At 42.1% G+C, this 18,769-nt stretch overlaps 1 protein-coding gene and 1 pseudogene across 3 annotated transcripts in view; one reads left to right on the plus strand and one right to left on the minus strand.

Moving 5' to 3' along the window:
- The window catches only part of GSR (glutathione-disulfide reductase), a 64,193-nt gene that overhangs the window by 43,833 nt on the left and 1,591 nt on the right, over window positions 1-18,769 (minus strand). The window contains exon 1 of one of the 3 annotated variants that reach the window (XM_086380915.1): window positions 1,541-1,851. The exons of 1 other annotated variant lie outside the window; for it this stretch is intronic. In XM_086380915.1, coding sequence (XP_086237041.1) covers window positions 1,541-1,837 — 297 coding nt within the window. In that variant the 5' untranslated portion in view covers window positions 1,838-1,851. Of the gene's footprint in view, window positions 1-1,237; window positions 1,492-1,540; window positions 1,852-18,769 lie in introns of those variants that run through there. One more of the 3 variants, XM_086380917.1, reaches the window with a different exon arrangement.
- LOC147343705 (large ribosomal subunit protein uL24 pseudogene) lies at window positions 6,904-7,526 on the plus strand (annotated as a pseudogene).

The raw sequence follows: 18,769 nt of genomic DNA on the forward strand, positions 1-18,769 counted from the left end.
TAATACCAATTAATCAAGACAATTTAATCAAGACAATGATAAAGGATGCCACAGGCTGATTAGGACATTCACGAGGAAGAAGGAAAACGGAAAAGCAGAGAGGGACTAAAATGGGCAGCTATCAAGTGATGTCACCGGCTGTCCTGGGGGCCTCTTACTGGCACCCCTCCATCTGCTTTCTGCAGTCAGACTTCTTCGAGGCTCCGTCTGGACTAAGGTGTCACGGTACAAGTTGATCATTAAACTGTCATTTTTCCTTTCGTCGTTCCCACTTCCGTTTTGAACTTCAAAAAAGAGCACTGGACACTGGAGACAGTGTCCTGTCTCCTTTAACCTTTCACAGCTGTTAATTTTGAATTTCATTCACATACGGTTACTGAGCAGGGACTTTGTTAAAGTGATAAGAGGCTGAAAACATACAAACCCGCTTCTGCCTTTAAGGAGTTCCCAATGTAGTGTCATTTAAGCATCTCTCTCCAAAGGAACTTCAAGAACCCATTCCCAAGTCAAGGGACTCTTAGATACAACTTTTCTTTCTTTCTTTTTTTTTTTTGGCCGCATGCGAGGCACGCGGGATCTTAATTCCTGACCCAGGGATCGAGCTCACGACGCCTGCAACGGAATCGCGGAGTGTTACCACTGGACCGCCAGCAAAGTCCCTGGGATAATACCAACAGCAAGTACCTCACCCAAGTCCTGCAACAGAAAAGCCCTCATCAAAAACTTGGAAACTAAACTTGTTTTTTAAATGAATAGTTTCTGAATCGCTGGACTTACAACCCTCTTTGGAGGAGAGGTAGTTTTAAAATTCCGCACCACCACCCCCCCCCCCAACGAAAGATCTGTAAAATCATTTAATAGTAAATCCTACATCCACGTAAACTGCAGTCGGTGATTCTCAACCTTGGCTGCAATTCAGAATCGCCAAAGCCGAGGCTGCACCCGGGTTAGGCAGAATTTTTTTCAACTCCTCAGGTGACTTGAATGTGTAGCCAAGAGAACCGTTGCTGTAACTCATTCTGCCCTTAAAACTGAAGGGAGAGCCCCATGATCCCCAGTGAACTGCACACGCTCCATCTTTCCTCCCCCCGTCCCGGAGAGACGCGGGCGAGCGGCAATTATTCTCCACGCAGTTTTACGTTTCAAGGGTCTGGTGTTGAGCTCCAGCATGGAATACAATAATACCCTTCCACCCAGAGGAGTGAGGATGTAGGAAAGTTCTGTTAAATTTAATCACCTCGGGCCACCGTTAGGATGACACCTGCGCCAGAAAGGATGCAGGCTTAGCTTCGGGGGTCGCGGATAAGTCCTTTTATACTTCCTTCCTCTATACTCGCTGGGATCCTGACTCTGACCGGCGAGGCGAAGCGGAAAGCGCTGCGCTGGCGGCGGGGGGCGGGGGTGGAGGTGGGGGTGGATCGCACTAGGGAAGAACGGAGGCTGTTCCTGCAGAAAGCAGCGGACACAAAGCGGGGCTTCGGAACGCTGCTCAGCAGGGACCCAGGAACGAGGAGAAGCGCCAGGAACCAGGGATACTCACGCATGTGCCGCCCAGCTTGTGTCTCTCCACCACGGCCGCCCGGGCGCCCAGCTCCGCCGCCCGGCGCGCGCTGGCCAGCCCGCCCGAGCCGCCGCCGATCACCAGGTAGTCGTACGAGATCTCGGCGCCGGCGCTGAGCGGCGGGCACGGCGGCTGCGGCTCCTGCTTGCATGCCATGGCGCGGGAGAAGGCGCGGGCTGCCCTGGCCGGAGGTGGCGCGGAGCTGGGGAAGGCGCGCGCCACCCGCAGCCAGCAGTGTCCCGCGCTCGCGATTAGAGTCCGGGCCAGCAGGGCCATGCGCGCGGAAGTGCGCGCCTTGGGGGTGCGGCCGGGGGCGGGCCCCCGGAGGGAGGGGGGCGTGCTGGCCCCGGGGCAGGCGCAGCCTCACCGTGACTAAGCACTCAGACGCCGCGCGGTGCTCCGCTGGGAGCGGGGCGGGGTGGGGGTGGAGCCCTCGGGCACTGCTGCCCTGGGGCGGACCGGCGCCGAGGGGCGGTGTCGACCCCTCTGCGTCCCCTCGCGCTCGGGAGCCAGCCCTCCCTGCTCCAAAGGGGGATGTCTTTCCCGATCTCGCCGCCTACGTGTTCTCCCCAGCACCTGGGTCCCCGCACCCGAGTGGCATCAGCCGGATGTAGGTTTCTGAAGTCGGATGGATGGAGGAAGGATGAATGCCCCTTTTTGTTCCCCCAGCCTTTTCTGAGCGAGCCCCTTGGGAATTGCCAGTGGCGCCCGACTTCTCCAGGAAAGGAGACTTGCCCACAATCATTTTGAGGGTGATGTTTCTCAAGGTTTAATCCGCAGGCCACCTGATCCCTGGACCCTAACCCAGATCTACTAAATCGGAAGCTTTGGGGCAGGACCCGAGCAATCTACATTTTAAACCCTCCACCCAGCCCCCATCACCACCACCAGATGATACTTTAAGCACGGTTTGGAAGGCTTTGGAACAAATGTTTTTGTGTTCAAAAGTTGAAGCATAAAGATAGCGTAGAGGTGGACACACAAAAGCATTTCCTCCCAGGGTGTAGAGACTGGGGTGTCATTTTAGAATATCTGGAGGCTCTCAACGCCACTCCACTTTGTGTGGCCAGCGCCCGTCACTCACGAGGCTGAGAGCGTTGTAGGCAGAGGAATAAAGGTCCGGTCTGAGAGAAGCTTAGGCCCTGCATGTGCCAGGGGAAGGAGAATCAACCGCACTCCAGTTAGACTAGTATCCGATTCTTTAAGTTTTTGTTTGGATTATTTTTGTTTTCTTTGCCTGACTAAAAAGGAATACAGAAAAAAATGGGAAAGTTCCTCCTTTCACTAGACGGCCATGTAGTAAATGTAGATGAAACTGTTGAGTTTTTAAAAAAAATCATTTTACAACTATCATAGTGATCACTGTGTCATTAAACATTAAACCATTGGGTGAAAGTTTGAGGAGGAAAGTTATTTACACAGTCAGAATATGTCCCCAAAGATTGCTTACTGATCACAAAGGGGAAACTGGTGGCTTTGCAGTAGTCCACACACCACCCTATTCCAGTGGTCAAAGGCGAATATAGTGGGACAGCTCTCATTGTGTGCCTGGCGATGCAATGCAGTAAGAAGAATACAACTTCACTTATGTAGTATTCCTGCTAAAAATCTATAACCTGAATCTATTCATGAAAGCCACCTGAATCTATTCAGAAAAAGCCACAGGGTTGGAAATTATACAAATAACTGACCTGTACTCTTTAAAAGCTGTAAGTGTCTTAAAAACAAAGCAAGCTCAGGAACTATTCCAGGTTAAAGAAGATTGAAGAACTAAGAGAATGAAGGGCCAAGTTTGATCCTAGATGGGATTCTGGATGGGGAAATTTTCCTATAAAGGATGATTGGTGAAATTTGAATATGGCCTGTATAATACGTGAACTGTGAACTTCCAGATGTTCAAGCTGGTTTTAGAAAAGGCAGAGGAACCAGAGATCAAATTGCCAACATCCGCTGGATCATGGAAAAAGCAAGAGTTCCAGAAAAACATCTATTTCTGCTTTATTGACTATGCCAAAGGCTTTGACTGTGTGGATCACAATAAACTGTGGACAGTTCTGAAAGAGATGGGAATACCAGACCACCTGACCTGCCTCTTGAGAAATCTGTACGCAGGTCAGGAAGCAACAGTTAGAACTGGACGTGGAACAACAGACTGGTTCCAAATAGGAAAAAGAGTACGTCAAGGCTGTATATTGTCACCCTGCTTATTTAACTTCTATGCAGAATACATCATGAGAAATGCTGGGCTGGAAGAAGCACAAGCTGGAATCAAGATTGCCAGGAGAAATATCAATAACCTCAGATATGCAGATGACACCACCCTTGTGGCAGAAAGTGAAGAGGAACTAAAAAGCCTCTTGATGAAAGTGAAAGAGAGTGAAAAATTTGGCTTAAAGCTCAACATTCAGAAAACTAAGATCATGGCATCTGGTCCCATCACTTCATGGCAGATAGATGGGGAAACAGTGTCAGACTTTATTTTTTGGGGCTCCAAAATCACTGCAGATGGTGATTGCAGCCATGAAATTAAAAGATGCTTATTCCTTGGAAGGAAAGTTATGACCAACCTAGATAGCATATTCAAAAGCAGAGACATTACTTTGCCAACAAAGGTCCGTCTAGTCAAGGCTGTGGTTTTTCCAGTGTATGGATGTGAGAGTTGGACTGTGAAGAAAGCTGAGCACCGAAGAATTGATGCTTTTGAACTGTGGTGTTGGAGAAGACTCTTCAGAGTCCCTCGGACTGCAAGGAGATCCAACCAGTCCATTCTGAAGGAGATCAGCCCTGGGATTTCTTTGGAAGGAATGATGCTAAAGCTGAAATTCCAGTACTTTGGCCACCTCATGCAAAGAGTTGACTCATTGGAAAAGACTCTGATGCTGGGAAGGATTGGGGGCAGGAGGAGAAGGGGACGACAGAGGATGAGATGGCTGGATGGCATCACCGACTTAATGGACGTGAGTCTGAGTGAACTCCAGGAGTTGGTGATAGACAGGCCTGGCGTGCTGAGATTCACGGGGTCGCAAAGAGTCAGACACGACTGAGCGACTGAACTGAACTGTACTGTATAATATACAATAATACTACATTGATGTTAAGTTTCCTGAGTTTGAGAATTGTACTGTGGCTAAATAAGAGAATATCCTTGTTCTTAAGAAATATTCGCAAGTACTTAGGAGTAAAGAGTCTGAGTCAGAGAAACTTGGTTTCGTATATGCCTCAACACCGCCTCCCCCACCCCAAAGGCACTATCATAGTCACTTAATCCCTCTGAGAGTCATTTCTTCATGTGTGAAGTAGGAAGACTGACAGAAAGAAGACAGGCATGTCAAACAAAGAAAATAACTTAGAGTGGAGGAAGTGAGCTAGCAGTAAGAGGAAGTAGTAAGCAGAGCAGTGCTGATTGGCTGAACCATAGGCAGCTTGAAGCGGGCGATGGGAGATGGGTGGAGGAGTCCTGGAAAGCCTTGCTAGTAAGCAGGCTAAGGTGTTTAGACATTATTCCACAGGCAGTAGCCTCTGGAGATTTCTCAGAGGTGTCTTTCCCTGGAAATAGATGAAATGGATTGGAAATGGTGAAACTGGCAGTGTAGGAGGCAAAGCTAATAGGTATTGAGAACAGACAGGAAGGAACAGATTGGACAAACTAAGGAAGTGAAATTGACAGATTGGGGAGAGGGCACAAGAGTCAAAGATGACAAGTCTTGAACCAGGAAATATGGGAGGACAATGATGCCATAAAGCAAACATAAAGATGATGAATGGAGGTCAAGGTCTATATCTCTGCTGGTTTTAATAGAGAAAACTTTCCATCCCCTAAGTACATAATCCCATGCAATATGTTGAACAAAGATTCATAATGTATTATTTGAATCTAAAATATTTTATGGTCAGGACTTCCCTGGTGGCCCAATGGCTGAGACGTCATACTCTCAGTGCAGGGGACCCGGGTTTGATCCCTAGTCCAGGAACTAGATCCCACATGCTGCAACTGAGATTGAAGATACTACATGCAGCTAAGGACCCAGTGCAGGCAAATAAATAAATAGATAAAAATATTTAAAAATATATATTATATTCATGTAAATGTTTTTCCTTTTTGAACTTCTGACTTAGGTGGGAAGGAACAGGAAGACTTCAGACTGTACCTAAACTCTCTCTTCTTCAATCAAAGAAATATTAGTTAAAGAAAAAATTTAGTAAATGTAGCTAATAAGAGGTAGTTTCAGGATGCTGAGAATGAAAATCAACTAAGTTATTCAAGTGTGGCAGTCTTATGACATCATTATAATCTACCATAATTTGTAAGGAACAGCAGAGGAAAGCATCTATTTCATGTTTTAATAATTTCATCATTAATTTTTTCTTTTGACCACTAGACAATTTTAGGTGATTTCCACAAAGACACTGTGAAATATTTGTCAAAATAATAAAGTGTAAGTGAAAGTTAGTCACTCAGTTGTGTCTGAATCTTTGTGACCCCATGGACTGTAGCACACCAGGCTCCTCTGTCCATGGAATTCTCCAGGAAAGAATATTGGAGTGGGTTGCCATATTGCCAGTGATTAATATGGATTGAACCAAGCACTGTCCTGAAGAGCTTTCTTAGGGATTTCTCTGGTGATCCAATGGCTAAGATTCCACGCTCCCAATGCAGGGGGCCTGGGTTCGATCCCTGGTCAGGGAACTAGATCTTGCATGCCACAACTAAAGATCCCACAAGCTGCAATGAAGATTGAAGATCCCACATGCCACAAATCAGGCCTGGCACAACCAAATCAATCAGTCAATATATATATATTTTAAACATAGCTTTATTAAGCATGATGGTAAGAGCTTTCTGTTATCCCCTCCTGAACCCAAGAAATAAATAATATTATCATCTCCATTTTGGAAATAGAGACCAAGGCGCAAAGACAGTAAATGCCTTAACTTGAATAAGATGACACAGTTGGTGAATGGCAGAGCTGGGATTCAGATCCTGACTCTAAACCATATTTTCTTGACCATTACTGGAAAGAAATCATCAAAGATATTGTCTCAGTGAGAATACAAGATCCAAGTTTTTTTAAGTGGTTTTTTTTTAATTTGTTTTGTAGGAGAAAATGTTCAATATCGCTTTTTATTTTGTTAAAAGAACTTGTAGCCTCATACTTCCCTGGTAGTACAGAGGTTAAGAATCTGCCCACCAATGCAGTAGACACTGGTTCGCTCCCTGGTCTGGGGAGATCCCACATGCCTCAGGGCAGCTAAGCCCATGCACCACAACTGCTGAAGCCTATGCGCCGAGAGCCCAGGGTCTACAAGAGAAGCCTCCACAGTGAGAAGCGCAAGCACGGCAACTAGAGAGCCACCCCTGCTCACCACAACTAGAGAAGGCCCTCACACAGCGACGAAGACCCAGTGCACCCAGTAGAACATTTCAAAAATTGCTCTTCCCTTCTGTGGCCATCGCTGAAGCACTATCGGCCAAAATGAAGTTCAATCCCTTTGTGACTTCTGACGGAAGCAAAAACCGAAAAAGGTATTTCAATGCGCCTTCCCACATTCTCAGGAAATTTATGTCTTCTCTTTCTAAAGAGCTAAGACAGAAGTACAACATTCAGTCCATGCCCATCCGAAACGATGATGAAGTTCAGGTTGTATGAGGGCATTACAAAGGGCAGCAAATTGGCAAAATAGTTCAGGTTTACAGGAAGAAATACGTCATTTGCATTGAACGAGTGCAGTGGGAGAAGGCTAATGGCATGACTGTCCATGTGGGCATTCACCCCAGCAAGTAGTTATCACCTGACTAAAACTGGACAAAGCCTGCAGAAAGATCCTTGAACGTAAACCCAAATCTTGCCAAGTAGGAAAGGAAAAGGGCAAATATAAGGAAGAAACAATTAAGAAGATGTAGGAATAAAGTCATCTTGTCTATAGCTTTCATTAAAAACTGTTAAAATGAAAAAAAAATTTAATTGTAGCCTCTCCCTATGCCTCTCCCTTTTTTCTAAAGTGTAATTTATAGGAAATGTATTCATGACTCATAAGAGATATTTATATTACAACTCTGTCTTCTTGTAAGCTAATAGGTCAAGAGCTATTGTTAGAAGGAAGGTAGAAATGGTACTCCAATAAACAATCTGAGAAGTCCGTACAGGAAATAGTAGTACACAAAGAAGCTTGCACATCCCAGTTGCTCAATGAAATATAAATTTCTCATGATGCATATGTGAAAATAATTACAGTTATTTATAAGAGGGATAGAAATAATGAGAAAAGAAATAATATAAGGATTACTCAATTACACAATTTCATTGTTTCGTATTGAGAAAACAAATGAATACTGAAGAGACAGAGAACAATAACTATAATTGAATGTGAGATTAACAAAAAGCAAGTTTTATAATAAGAGGAATTTTTCCAAGGGAAAGAGCAAGGCTCCTTTGTTGGAAAATGGGCCACTCCCTCAGAAGACATATCGAGACAGAAATCATATACGCACTGATTACCCTTTTGATCTCTAATTGTTTTGCTAATGTATTTTCAAAGAATATAGGTGGGGGAGATTATTAAAAAGCTTTAGAAATAACATATACATATTCTGAATCTAAACACGTTTTATTATTTCTGTAATCACTTCTTTTTTTACAATGTATATTTCATCCCCATGACTTACTTGTTTTGTAAGTTTATGCCTCTTAATCTCCCTCACCTGCTCATTCCTCTACCCATCACCTCCCACTCCAGCAGCCACCTGTTTCTTCTCTGTGTATATGATGGTTTCTGTTTTGAGTGTCATTTGTTTTGCTTTTTAGATTCCACATATAAGTAAAATCATACACTATTTGTTTTTTTCTGTCTGCCTTATTTTACATAGCATTGTACCCTCTAGTTTCCTTCATGTTATCACAAATGACAATATCCCATTCTTTTTTATGACTGGGTCATATTCCATTTCATTCTTTATCCATTCATCTATCCATGGGCACTTAGGTTGCTTCCTTATTTTGGTTATTTGAATAAGACCGAGATGAACTTATGGTTGCATATACCTTTTCAAATTAGTGTTTTTGTTTTCCTTGGGAAAATATCCAGAAGTGGAATTGCTGGATCATAGGGTCATCCTATTTTTAATTTCTAGAGGAAATTCCACACTGTTTTCCATAGTCACTGTCCAATTTATATTTCCATCAAGAGTACACAAGTGTTCTCTTTTCTCCACATCATCACCAACACCTGTTATTTGTTGTCTTTTTGATAATAGCCACTCACAGGTGTGAGGTGATATCTCATTGTGGGTTTGATTTACATCACCCTGATGATTAGTGATGTTGAGCATCTTTTCATGTGTCTGTTGGCCATCTGTATCTCTTCTTTGGAGAATGTCCATCCAGATCCTCTCCCATTTTCAAATCAGGTTGTTTGGTTTTTTTTTGATGTTGAATTGTTGGAGTTCTTTCTATATTTTTGATATTATATCAGATATATCTGGACAGATCATCCAGACAGAAAAGCAGTAGGGAAACACTGGCCTTACACAACACATTAGATCAGATGGATACATGTAACACTCCTTCCAAAAGCAGTGGAATACATTCTTTTTTCAAATACACATGGAACATTCTCCAGGATACATCACATGCTAGCCACAAGTCTCAATAAATGTAAGAAGACTGAAATCATATCAAGCATCTTCTCCTACCACAACGCTATGAGACTGGAAATCAACTATAAGCTAATGGGCTTCCCTGGTAGCTCAGCTGGTAAAGAATCTGCCTGCAATGTGGGAGACCTGGGTTCCATCCCTGGGTTGTGAAGGTCCCCTGGAGAAGGGAATGGCTACCCACTTCAGTATTCTGGCCTGGAGAATTCCATGGACTTTCCATGGGGTCACAAAGAGTTGGACACAACTGAGCTTTTATGTAACTTTTTAAGTTAATAAAAAACCTGCACAATAGCACAAATACATGGAAGGCTAAACAATGTGCTACTAAACAACCAATGGGTCAATGAATAAATCAAAGAAGAAATTTTTAAAATACTCAGAGATATGTGAAAATGGAAACACAATGATTCAGAATCTATTGCTGTTGCTGTTTAATCACTAAGTGATGTCTGACTCTTTGCAATTGCATGCACTATAGCCCACCAGGCTCCTGTGCCTATGGAATTTTCCAGGCAAGAATATTGGAGTGGGTTGCCTTCTCCAGGGGACCTTCCCGACCCAGGGATTGAACCTGCAGCCCCTGATGCATCTCCTGCATCGAAGGCGGATTCTTTACCCCTGAGTCAAATCTATCGGGTGCAGCAAAAGAAGCTCTAAGAGGGAATTTTATAGCAATACAGGCCTACTTCAGGAAACAAGAAAAACCTCAAATTAGTAACCTACCTTATACCTACAGAAACTAGAAAAATAAGAACAAATATTACCCAAAGTTAATAGAAGGAAAGAAATAAGAAAGATCAGAGCAGAAATAAATTGAGACCTAAAAAAAATTTGGAAAGATCAATGAAACTAAGAGCTGGCTCTTTGAAAAGATTAGAAAAAAAATTAAAAAAAACAGATAAACTTTTACCCAGATCCATCAAAGAAAAAAAAAAAAAAGAGCAGGCCCAAATCGATAAAATCAGAAATTAAAAAAGAGACATTATAGTTGACACCATAGAAATATAAAGGATCATAAGAGATTACTATGACCAATTATACACCAATAAAATGGGCAATCCAATCATTCCAATCCCAAAGAAAGGCAATGCCAAAGAATGTTCAAACTACCGCAGAGTTGCACTCATCTCACCCGCTAGTAAAGTAATGCTCAAAATTCTCCAAGCCAGGCTTCTGCAATATGTGAACCGTGAACTTCCTGATATTCAAACTGGTTTTAGAAAAGGCAAAGGAACCAGAGATCAAATTACCAACATCCGCTGGATCGTGGAAAAAGCAATAGAGTTCCAGAAAAACATCTATTTTTACTTTATTGACTATGCCAAAGCCTTTGACTGTGTGGATCACAATAAACTGTGGAAAATTCTGAAAGAGATGGGAATACCAGACCACCTGATCTGCCTCTTGAGAAATCTGTATGCAGGTCAGGAAGCAACAGTTAGAACTGGACATGGAACAACAGACCGGTTCCAAATAGGAAAAGGAGTACGTCAAGGCTGTATATTGTCACCCTGCTTATTTAACTTACATGCAGAGTACATCATGAGAAACACTGGACTGGAAGAAGCACAAGCTGGAATCAAAATCGCCGGGAGAAATATCAATAACCTCAGATATGCAGATGACACCACCCTTGTGGCAGAAAGTGAAGAGGAACTAAAAAGCCTCTTGATGAAGGTGAAAGTGGAGAGTGAAAAAGTTGGGTTAAAGCTCAACATTCAGAAAACTAAGATCATGGCATCTGGTCCCATCACTTCATGGGAAATAGATGGGAAAACAGTGGAAACAGTGTCAGACTTTATTTTGGGGGGCTCCAAAATCACTGCAGATGGTGATTGCAGCCATGAAATTAAAGACACTTACTCCTTGGAAGGAAAGTTATGACCAACCTAGATAGCATATTCAAAAGCAGAGACATTACTTTGCCAACAAGGGTTCGTCTAGTCAAGGCTATGGTTTTTCCTGTGGTCATGGATGGATGTGAGAGCTGGACTATGAAGAAGGCTGAGCACCGAAGAAGTGTTGGAGAAGACTCTTGAGAGTCCCTTGTCCTGCAAAGAGATCCAACCAGTCCATTTTGAAGGAGATCAGCCCTGGGATTTCTTTGGAAGGAATGATGCTAAATCTGAAACTCCAGTACTTTGGCCACCTCATGCGAAGAGCTGACTCATTGGAAAAGACTCTGATGCTGGGAGGGATTGGGGGCAGGAGGAGAAGGGGACGACAGAGGATGAGATGGCTGGATGGCATCACTGACTCCATGGACGTGAGTCTGAGTGAACTCTGGGAGTTGGTGATGGACAGGGAGGCCTGGTGTGCTTCGATTCATGGGGTCGAAAAGAGTTGGACACCACTGAGTGACTGATCTGATCTGATGTGAAAATGGGCAATCTAGGAGGAATGGAGGAGAAGGCGATGGCACCCCACTCCAGTACTCTTTCTTGCCTGGAAAATCCCATGGATGGAGGAGCCTGGTAGGCTGCAGTCCATGGGGTCACAAAGAGTCGAACACGACTGAGGGACTTCATTTTCACTTTTCACTTTCATGCATTGGAGAAGGAAATGGCAACCCACTCCAGTGTTCTTGCCTGGAGAATCCCAGGGACGGGGGAGTCTGTTGGGCTGCTATCTATGGGGTTGCACAGAGTCGGACACGACTGAAGCGACTTAGCAGCAGCAGGAGGAATGGACAAATTCTTAGAAACGTGCAATATCCCAAAACTGAACCAGTAAAACTTACAAAATACGAGCAGACTAATTACCAGTAAGGAAACTGAATCAGTAATTTAAAAACCAGACAAGAAAAAGAAATAAGAGCAATTCAAATTGGAAAGGAAGAAGTAAATCTGTCCCTGCAGATTATACTATATTTAGAAAATCCTAAAGATGCCACCAAAAAATTATTAGAACTATATATATATAAAATTAGTTCTATATACTATACATATATATATACATATACACAGTGAAATACTACTAAGTCATAAAAAATGATGAAATTTTGCCATCTGTAACATCATGGATGGACTTGAAAGGTATTATGCTAAGTGAAATAAGGGGTGGGATGTGGGAGGGAGGCTCAAGGAGAAGACATATGGTTGATTCATGTTGATGTATGACAGAAATGAACACAATATTGTAAAACAATTATCTATGCTTCAATTTAAAATACATTTTTTAAAAAGACAAATACTGTATGGTATCACTTATATATGGAATCTAAAAATAAAGCAAACTAGTGCATATAACAAAAAGGACTCACAGATATAGAGAACAAATTACCAGTTACCACTGGGGAGAGAGAAGTGAGAAGACGAAAGATATGATTAGGGGATTAAGAGGTACAATAGATACACTGTTAGGTATTAAATAAATAAGCTACAAGGATATATTGTACAACATAGGGAATATTGCCAATATTTATTAATAACTATAAGTGGAGTATAATCTTCAAACATTGTGAATCACTATGTTGTACACCTATAACTTATATAATATTGTACCTCAACTATATCTCAATTTTTTTTATTTATTCTTTTTTCAATTTTTTAAAAGGGAAAAAAAAATAATACAGTGAACATCCACACATTTTGGCTTAAGAAATGAAGTTTTACCACACTGTATAGCTCCAAATATCCATCCCTTTTCCATCCTCCTTCCTCTCTTCAGAGGTAATCACTATCCTCAACTGGGTCTTTATCACTTCTCTTTTCTTGGAATTAAATGTTCCTCATCAGAAAAACAGACATCCATGTTCTTATATTGGAATACTATGCATAAGTGAAAATAAATTCAGTTCAGTTCAGTTCAGTTGCTCAGTCGTGTGCGACTCTTTGCGACCCTATGAATCGCAGCACGCCAGGCCTCCCTATCCATCACCAACTCTCAGAGTTCACTCAGACTCACATCCATCGAGTCAGTGATGCCATCCAGCCATCTCATCCTGTCGTCCCCTTCTCCTCCTGCCCCCAATCCCTCCCAGCATCACAGTCTTTTCCAGTGAGTCAACTCTTCACATGAGGTGGCCAAAGTACTGGAGTTTCAGCTTTAGCATCATTCCTTCCAAAGAACTCCCAGGGCTGATCTCCTTCAGAATGGACTGGTTGGATCTCCTTGCAGTCCAAGGGACTCTCAAGAGTCTTCTCCAACACCACAGTTCAAAAACTTAGGGCTATACATATTAACTTTGAACAATTTAACATAACATTAAATGAGAAAAGAATATATTAAAGTTTGCAAAACAATATTATTTTACTTAGAGTTACATAATATGCTAACATTTGAAACTTTTCCGTATATATATATATATATATATATTTAGAAAATTTAAAAAATCATCCATAATTTCACCACTCTGATGTAGCCATTTTTCCTTGTTGGCCTATTTTAAAGTCATGTCTGCTAATTCAATCATCTATGTAATTTCTGAGTCTGTTTCCCCTGCTTTTCTTCTGCTTATGTGTCACCTTCTCCTGCTTCTTGTCATACCTAGTTATTTTTTAATTTAATGGCTGAGGGACTTCCCTGGTGGTCCAGTGTTAAGACTCCAGACTCCCAAGTCAGGAGGCCCAGGTTTGATCCCTGGTCATGGAACTAGGCTCCTCCCTGGTGGCTCAGATGGTAAAGCATCCGATTACAATGCAGGAGACCCAGGTTCAATCCCTGTTTCGGGAAGAACCCCTGCAGAAGGAAATAGCAACCCACTCCAGTACTCTGCCTGGAAAATCCCATGGTTGGAGTAGCCTGTTAGGCTACAGTCCATGGGACTGCAAAGAGTCAGACACGACTTAGTGACTTCACTTCACTTCATGGAACTAGATCCCACGTCCTGCGAGAGCCAAAAAAGCTGCCACAGCAAAAAAAAAAAAAAAAGTATTTTAAAAAATGTAATGGTTAACATGATATTGAATATCTGAATTTTGTTCTTTTTCTTTAAAAGTGTTGCTCTTTGTTTTTGCAGAAAGTCGTTACTTATGGATCAACTTGATCCTTTTATGACTTCTTTTCTAAAGTCAACTTGATCCTTTTGTGACTTCTTTTCTAAAGTTTTTTTAGAGCAGTTCTAAAGAAGCCTTTAAGTAAAACTCTCTTGTGGTCTCATAAATGCCTCACAGAATGGTCAGAAAATCATGGTCTATAGGCCAAATCTAGCCCATGGACTGTTTTTGTAAATAAAGTTTTATTGGAACACAGCCATAACCATTTGATTATTTATTACGAATGGCTGCCTTTGTGCCACAATAGTAGAGCTAAGTATTTGACATAGAGACTACATGACCTGCAAAGCTTAAAATAATTTGCTATCTACTCATTTATAGAAATGACCACTACCTGGTCATTTACATAAAATGTTTGTTTATTCCTCTCCTAGAGGGGGGACTTCCATGCTGGTCAGTTAGAGTCTAAATGTTTCCTTACTAACATGAGCTGTATGGTTCAATCACCTTACAGCTCCCTGATTAGTCTTTGCCTGCCCTTGTGGAGTTTCTCCCTCCACCTGTGGAGCTTAGGATCCCAAGTAGATTTCTGGAATCACTTTGAAAAATAAATATGGCATTTTCTTACAAAACTAAAAGTGTGTTTACTATCAGTTCAGTTCAGTCACTTGGTCATGTCCAATTCTTTGCGACCCCATGGACTGCAGCAAGCCAAGCTTCCCTGTCCATCACCAACTCCCAGAGCCTACTCAAACTCACGTCCATCCTGTCAGTGATGCCATCCAACCATCTTGTCCTCTGTCGTCCAATTCTCCTCCCACTTTCAATCTTTCCCAGCATCAGGGTCTTTTCAAATGAGTCAGCTCTTTGCATCAGGTGGCCAAAGTATTGGAGTTTCAGCTTCAGTCCAATATTCAGGACTAATTTCCTTCGGGATGGACTGGTTGTATCTCCTTGCAGTCCAAGGGACTCTCAAGAGTCTTCTCCAACACCCTACTTCAAAAGCATCAATTCTTCTGCACTCAGCTTTCTTTATAGTCCAACTCTCATATCCATACATGACTACTGGAAAAATGATAGCTTTGACTAGAAGGATCTCGGTTGGCAAAGTAATGTCTCTACTTTTTAAGATGCTGTCTAGGTTGGTCATAGTTTTTCTTCCAAAGAGCAAGCATCTTTTAATTTCATGGCTGCAGTCACCATCTGCAGTGTTTTTGGAGCCCCCCAAAATAAAGTCTCTCACTGTTTCTATTGTGAGAGAATAAATAATGATACACTTAACTTGTATAAATCTCAAGGAGTGTATATTGAGTAAAAAAAGACCATGAACTCCTTATTGCCAAATTCAGACTTAAATTGAAGAAAGTAGGGAAAACAGGTATGACCTAAATCAAATCCCTTATGATTATACAGTGGAAGTGAGAAATAGATTTAAGGGCCTAGATCTGATAGATAGAGTGCCTGATGAGCTATGGAATGAGGTTCGTGACATTGTACAGGAAACAGGGATCAAGACCATCCCCATGGAAAAGAAATGCAAAAAAGCAAAATGGCTTTCTGGGGAGGTCTTACAAATAGCTGTGAAAAGAAGAGAAGCGAAAAGCAAAGGAGAAAAGGAAAGATATAAACATCTGAATGCAGAGTTCCAAAGAATAGCAAGAAGAGATAAGAAAGCCTTGTTCAGCGATCAATGCAAAGAAATAGAGGAAAACAACAGAATGGGAAAGACTAGAGATCTCTTCAAGAAAATCAGAGATACCAAAGGAACATTTCATGCAAAGATGGACTCGATAAAGGACAGAAATGGTATGGACCTAACAGAAGCAGAAGATATTAAGAAGAGGTGGCAAGAATACACAGAAGAACTGTACAAAAAAGATCTTCACGACCCAGATAATCACAATGGTGTGATCGCTGACCTAGAGCCAGACATCCTGGAATGTGAAGTCAAGTGGGCCTTAGAAAGCATCACTATGAACAAAGCTAGTGGAGGTGATAGAATTCCAGTTGAGCTATTCCAAATCCTGAAAGATGATGCTGTGAAAGTGCTACACTCAATATGCCAGAAAATTTGGAAAACTCAGCAGTGGCCACAGGACTGGAAAAGGTCAGTTTTCATTCCAATCCCAAAGAAAGGCAATGCCAAAGAATGCTCAAACTACCGCACAATTGCACTCATCTCATACGCTAGTAAAGTAATGCTCAAAATTCTCTAAGCCAGGCTTCAGCAATATGTGAACCGTGAACTTCCTGATCTTCAAGCTGGTTTTAGAAAAGGCAGAGGAACCAGAGATCAAATTACCAACATCCGCTGGATCATGGAAAAAGCAAGAGAGTTCCAGAAAAACATCTATTTTTACTTTATTGACTATGCCAAAGCCTTTGTGTGGATCACAATAAACTGTGGAAATTTCTAAAAGAGATGGGAATACCAGACCACCTGACCTGCCTCTTGAGAAATCTGTACACAGGTCAGGAAGCAACAGTTAGAACTGGACATGGAACAACAGACTGGTTCCAAATAGGAAAAGGAGTACGTCAAGGCTGTATATTGTGACCCTGCTTATTTAACTTCTATGCAGAGTACATCATGAGAAATACTGGACTGGAAGAAACACAAGCTGGAATCAAGATTGCCAGGAGAAATATCAATAACCTCAGATATGCAGATGACACTACCTTTATGGCAGAAAGTGAAGAGGAACTAAAAAGCCTCTTGATGAAGGTGAAAGTGGAGAGTGAAAAAGTTGGGTTAAAGCTCAACATTCAGAAAACGAAGATCATGGCATCCGGTCCCATCACTTCATGGGAAATAGATGGGGAAACAGTGGAAACAGTGTCAGACTTTATTTTGGGGGGCTCCAAAATCACTGCAGATGGTGACTGCAGCCATGAAATTAAAAGACACTTACTCCTTGGAAGGAAAGTTATGACCAACCTAGATAGCATATTCAAAAGCAGAGACATTACTTTGCCAACAAAGGTCCATCTAGTCAAGGCTATGGTTTTTTCCTGTGGTCATGTATGGATGTGAGAGTTGGACTGTGAAGAAGGCTGAGCGCCGAAGAATTGATGCTTTTGAACTGTGGTGTTGGAGAAGACTCTTGAGAGTCCCTTGGACTGCAAGGAGATCCAACCAGTCCATTCTGAAGGAGATCAGCCCTGGGATTTCTTTGGAAGGAATGATGCTAAAGCTGAAACTCCAGTACTTTGGCCACCTCATGCGAAGAGTTGACTCATTGGAAAAGACTCTGATGCTGGGAGGGATTGGGGGCAGGAGGAGAAGGGGACGACAGAGGATGAGATGGCTGGATGGCATCACTGACTCGATGGACGTGAGTCTGAGTGAACTCCGGGAGTTGGTGATGGACAGGGAGGCCTGGTGTGCTGCGATTCATGGGGTGGCAAAGAGTCAGACACGACTGAGCGACTGATCTGATCTGATCTGATCTCAAAAGCCAATATTAAAATTTTTAATATGACTCAATATTTTTTTAAAGTTTTTAAAAAATATTTATTTATTTGGCCGTGCCAGGCTTTAGTTGCAGCATATGGGATCCAGTTTTCTGACCAGGGACCAAAGCCAGGCCCCTGCACTGGGAGCACAAGAGTCCCAGTTGCTAGTTTGTTTTTAAACATGCTTATGTGGGTACTCAAGGAATGGTACAATTAATATAAGTGAATTTTAAAAAAAGATGTGCATTTCGTTGTAGTTAATGAACTCCAATATTCTGGCCTGGAGAATTCCATGGGGTATAGTCTATGGGGTCGCAAAGAGTCAGACATGACTGAGCGACTTTCACTTCATGTCAATGAATGCTGTACAATTTCACTTTACATAATATTCTTGAAACAACAAACTTAAAAGATGGAGAACAGATTACTGGTTGCCTGGGGTATGGTGGTGATGAAGGATAGAAAATGAAGTGCCTGTGGCTATAAAAAAGTAGGGCAAGAGATAGTGATGGAGCTATTATTATGTGTTATGTATCTCGACTAGTGGCGGTCACAGGAAACACAGGTAATAACACCGTATACAGCGAAATACCCACCGACAAATGAGTGTACGTAAAACTGGTAAGATCTGAGCAAGCTTGATAGATTGTGTCAATATAAATTTCCTGTTTATATAAATCCTGTACTATAATTTTGAATGAATTTGCCAGTGGGGGAAACTGAGTAAAGAATGCATGTGCTCCCTCTGTATTCTCTCTTATAACTCTATGTGAACCTAAAATTATCTCAAAATAAAAAGTTTAAAAAATCGTTATGTGTATACAAAGCTTAATGAAAACAGCACATTTTCTATCATTCCATTTATAGAAGTCCTGTGTGTGCGCAGTTGCTCAGTTGTGTCCAACTCTTTGCAACCCCATGGACTATAGCCTGCCAGGCTTCTCTGTCCATGGGATTTTAAATGTTTTAAAAGAGACAGAGCTAATCTATAGTAGAAAGAAAAAATCAAAACAATGGTTACTTTCTGGGAAAAATTTTGTTATCTTGCACTAGTATATGAGGTTAAGAAACAAGACAAGAGGCCTAAAACGGATTGATTATGAGAATCCCCACACCACCAAATGCAGAATTTACTTACAGCTTCAGCTCTCCCAGAAATGG

Source organism: Bos grunniens, chromosome 27 (genome assembly GCF_055505025.1).
Source record: "Bos grunniens cultivar Pamir isolate PY7600 chromosome 27, Bosgru_T2T1.0, whole genome shotgun sequence".
NCBI lineage: Eukaryota > Metazoa > Chordata > Mammalia > Artiodactyla > Bovidae > Bos > Bos grunniens.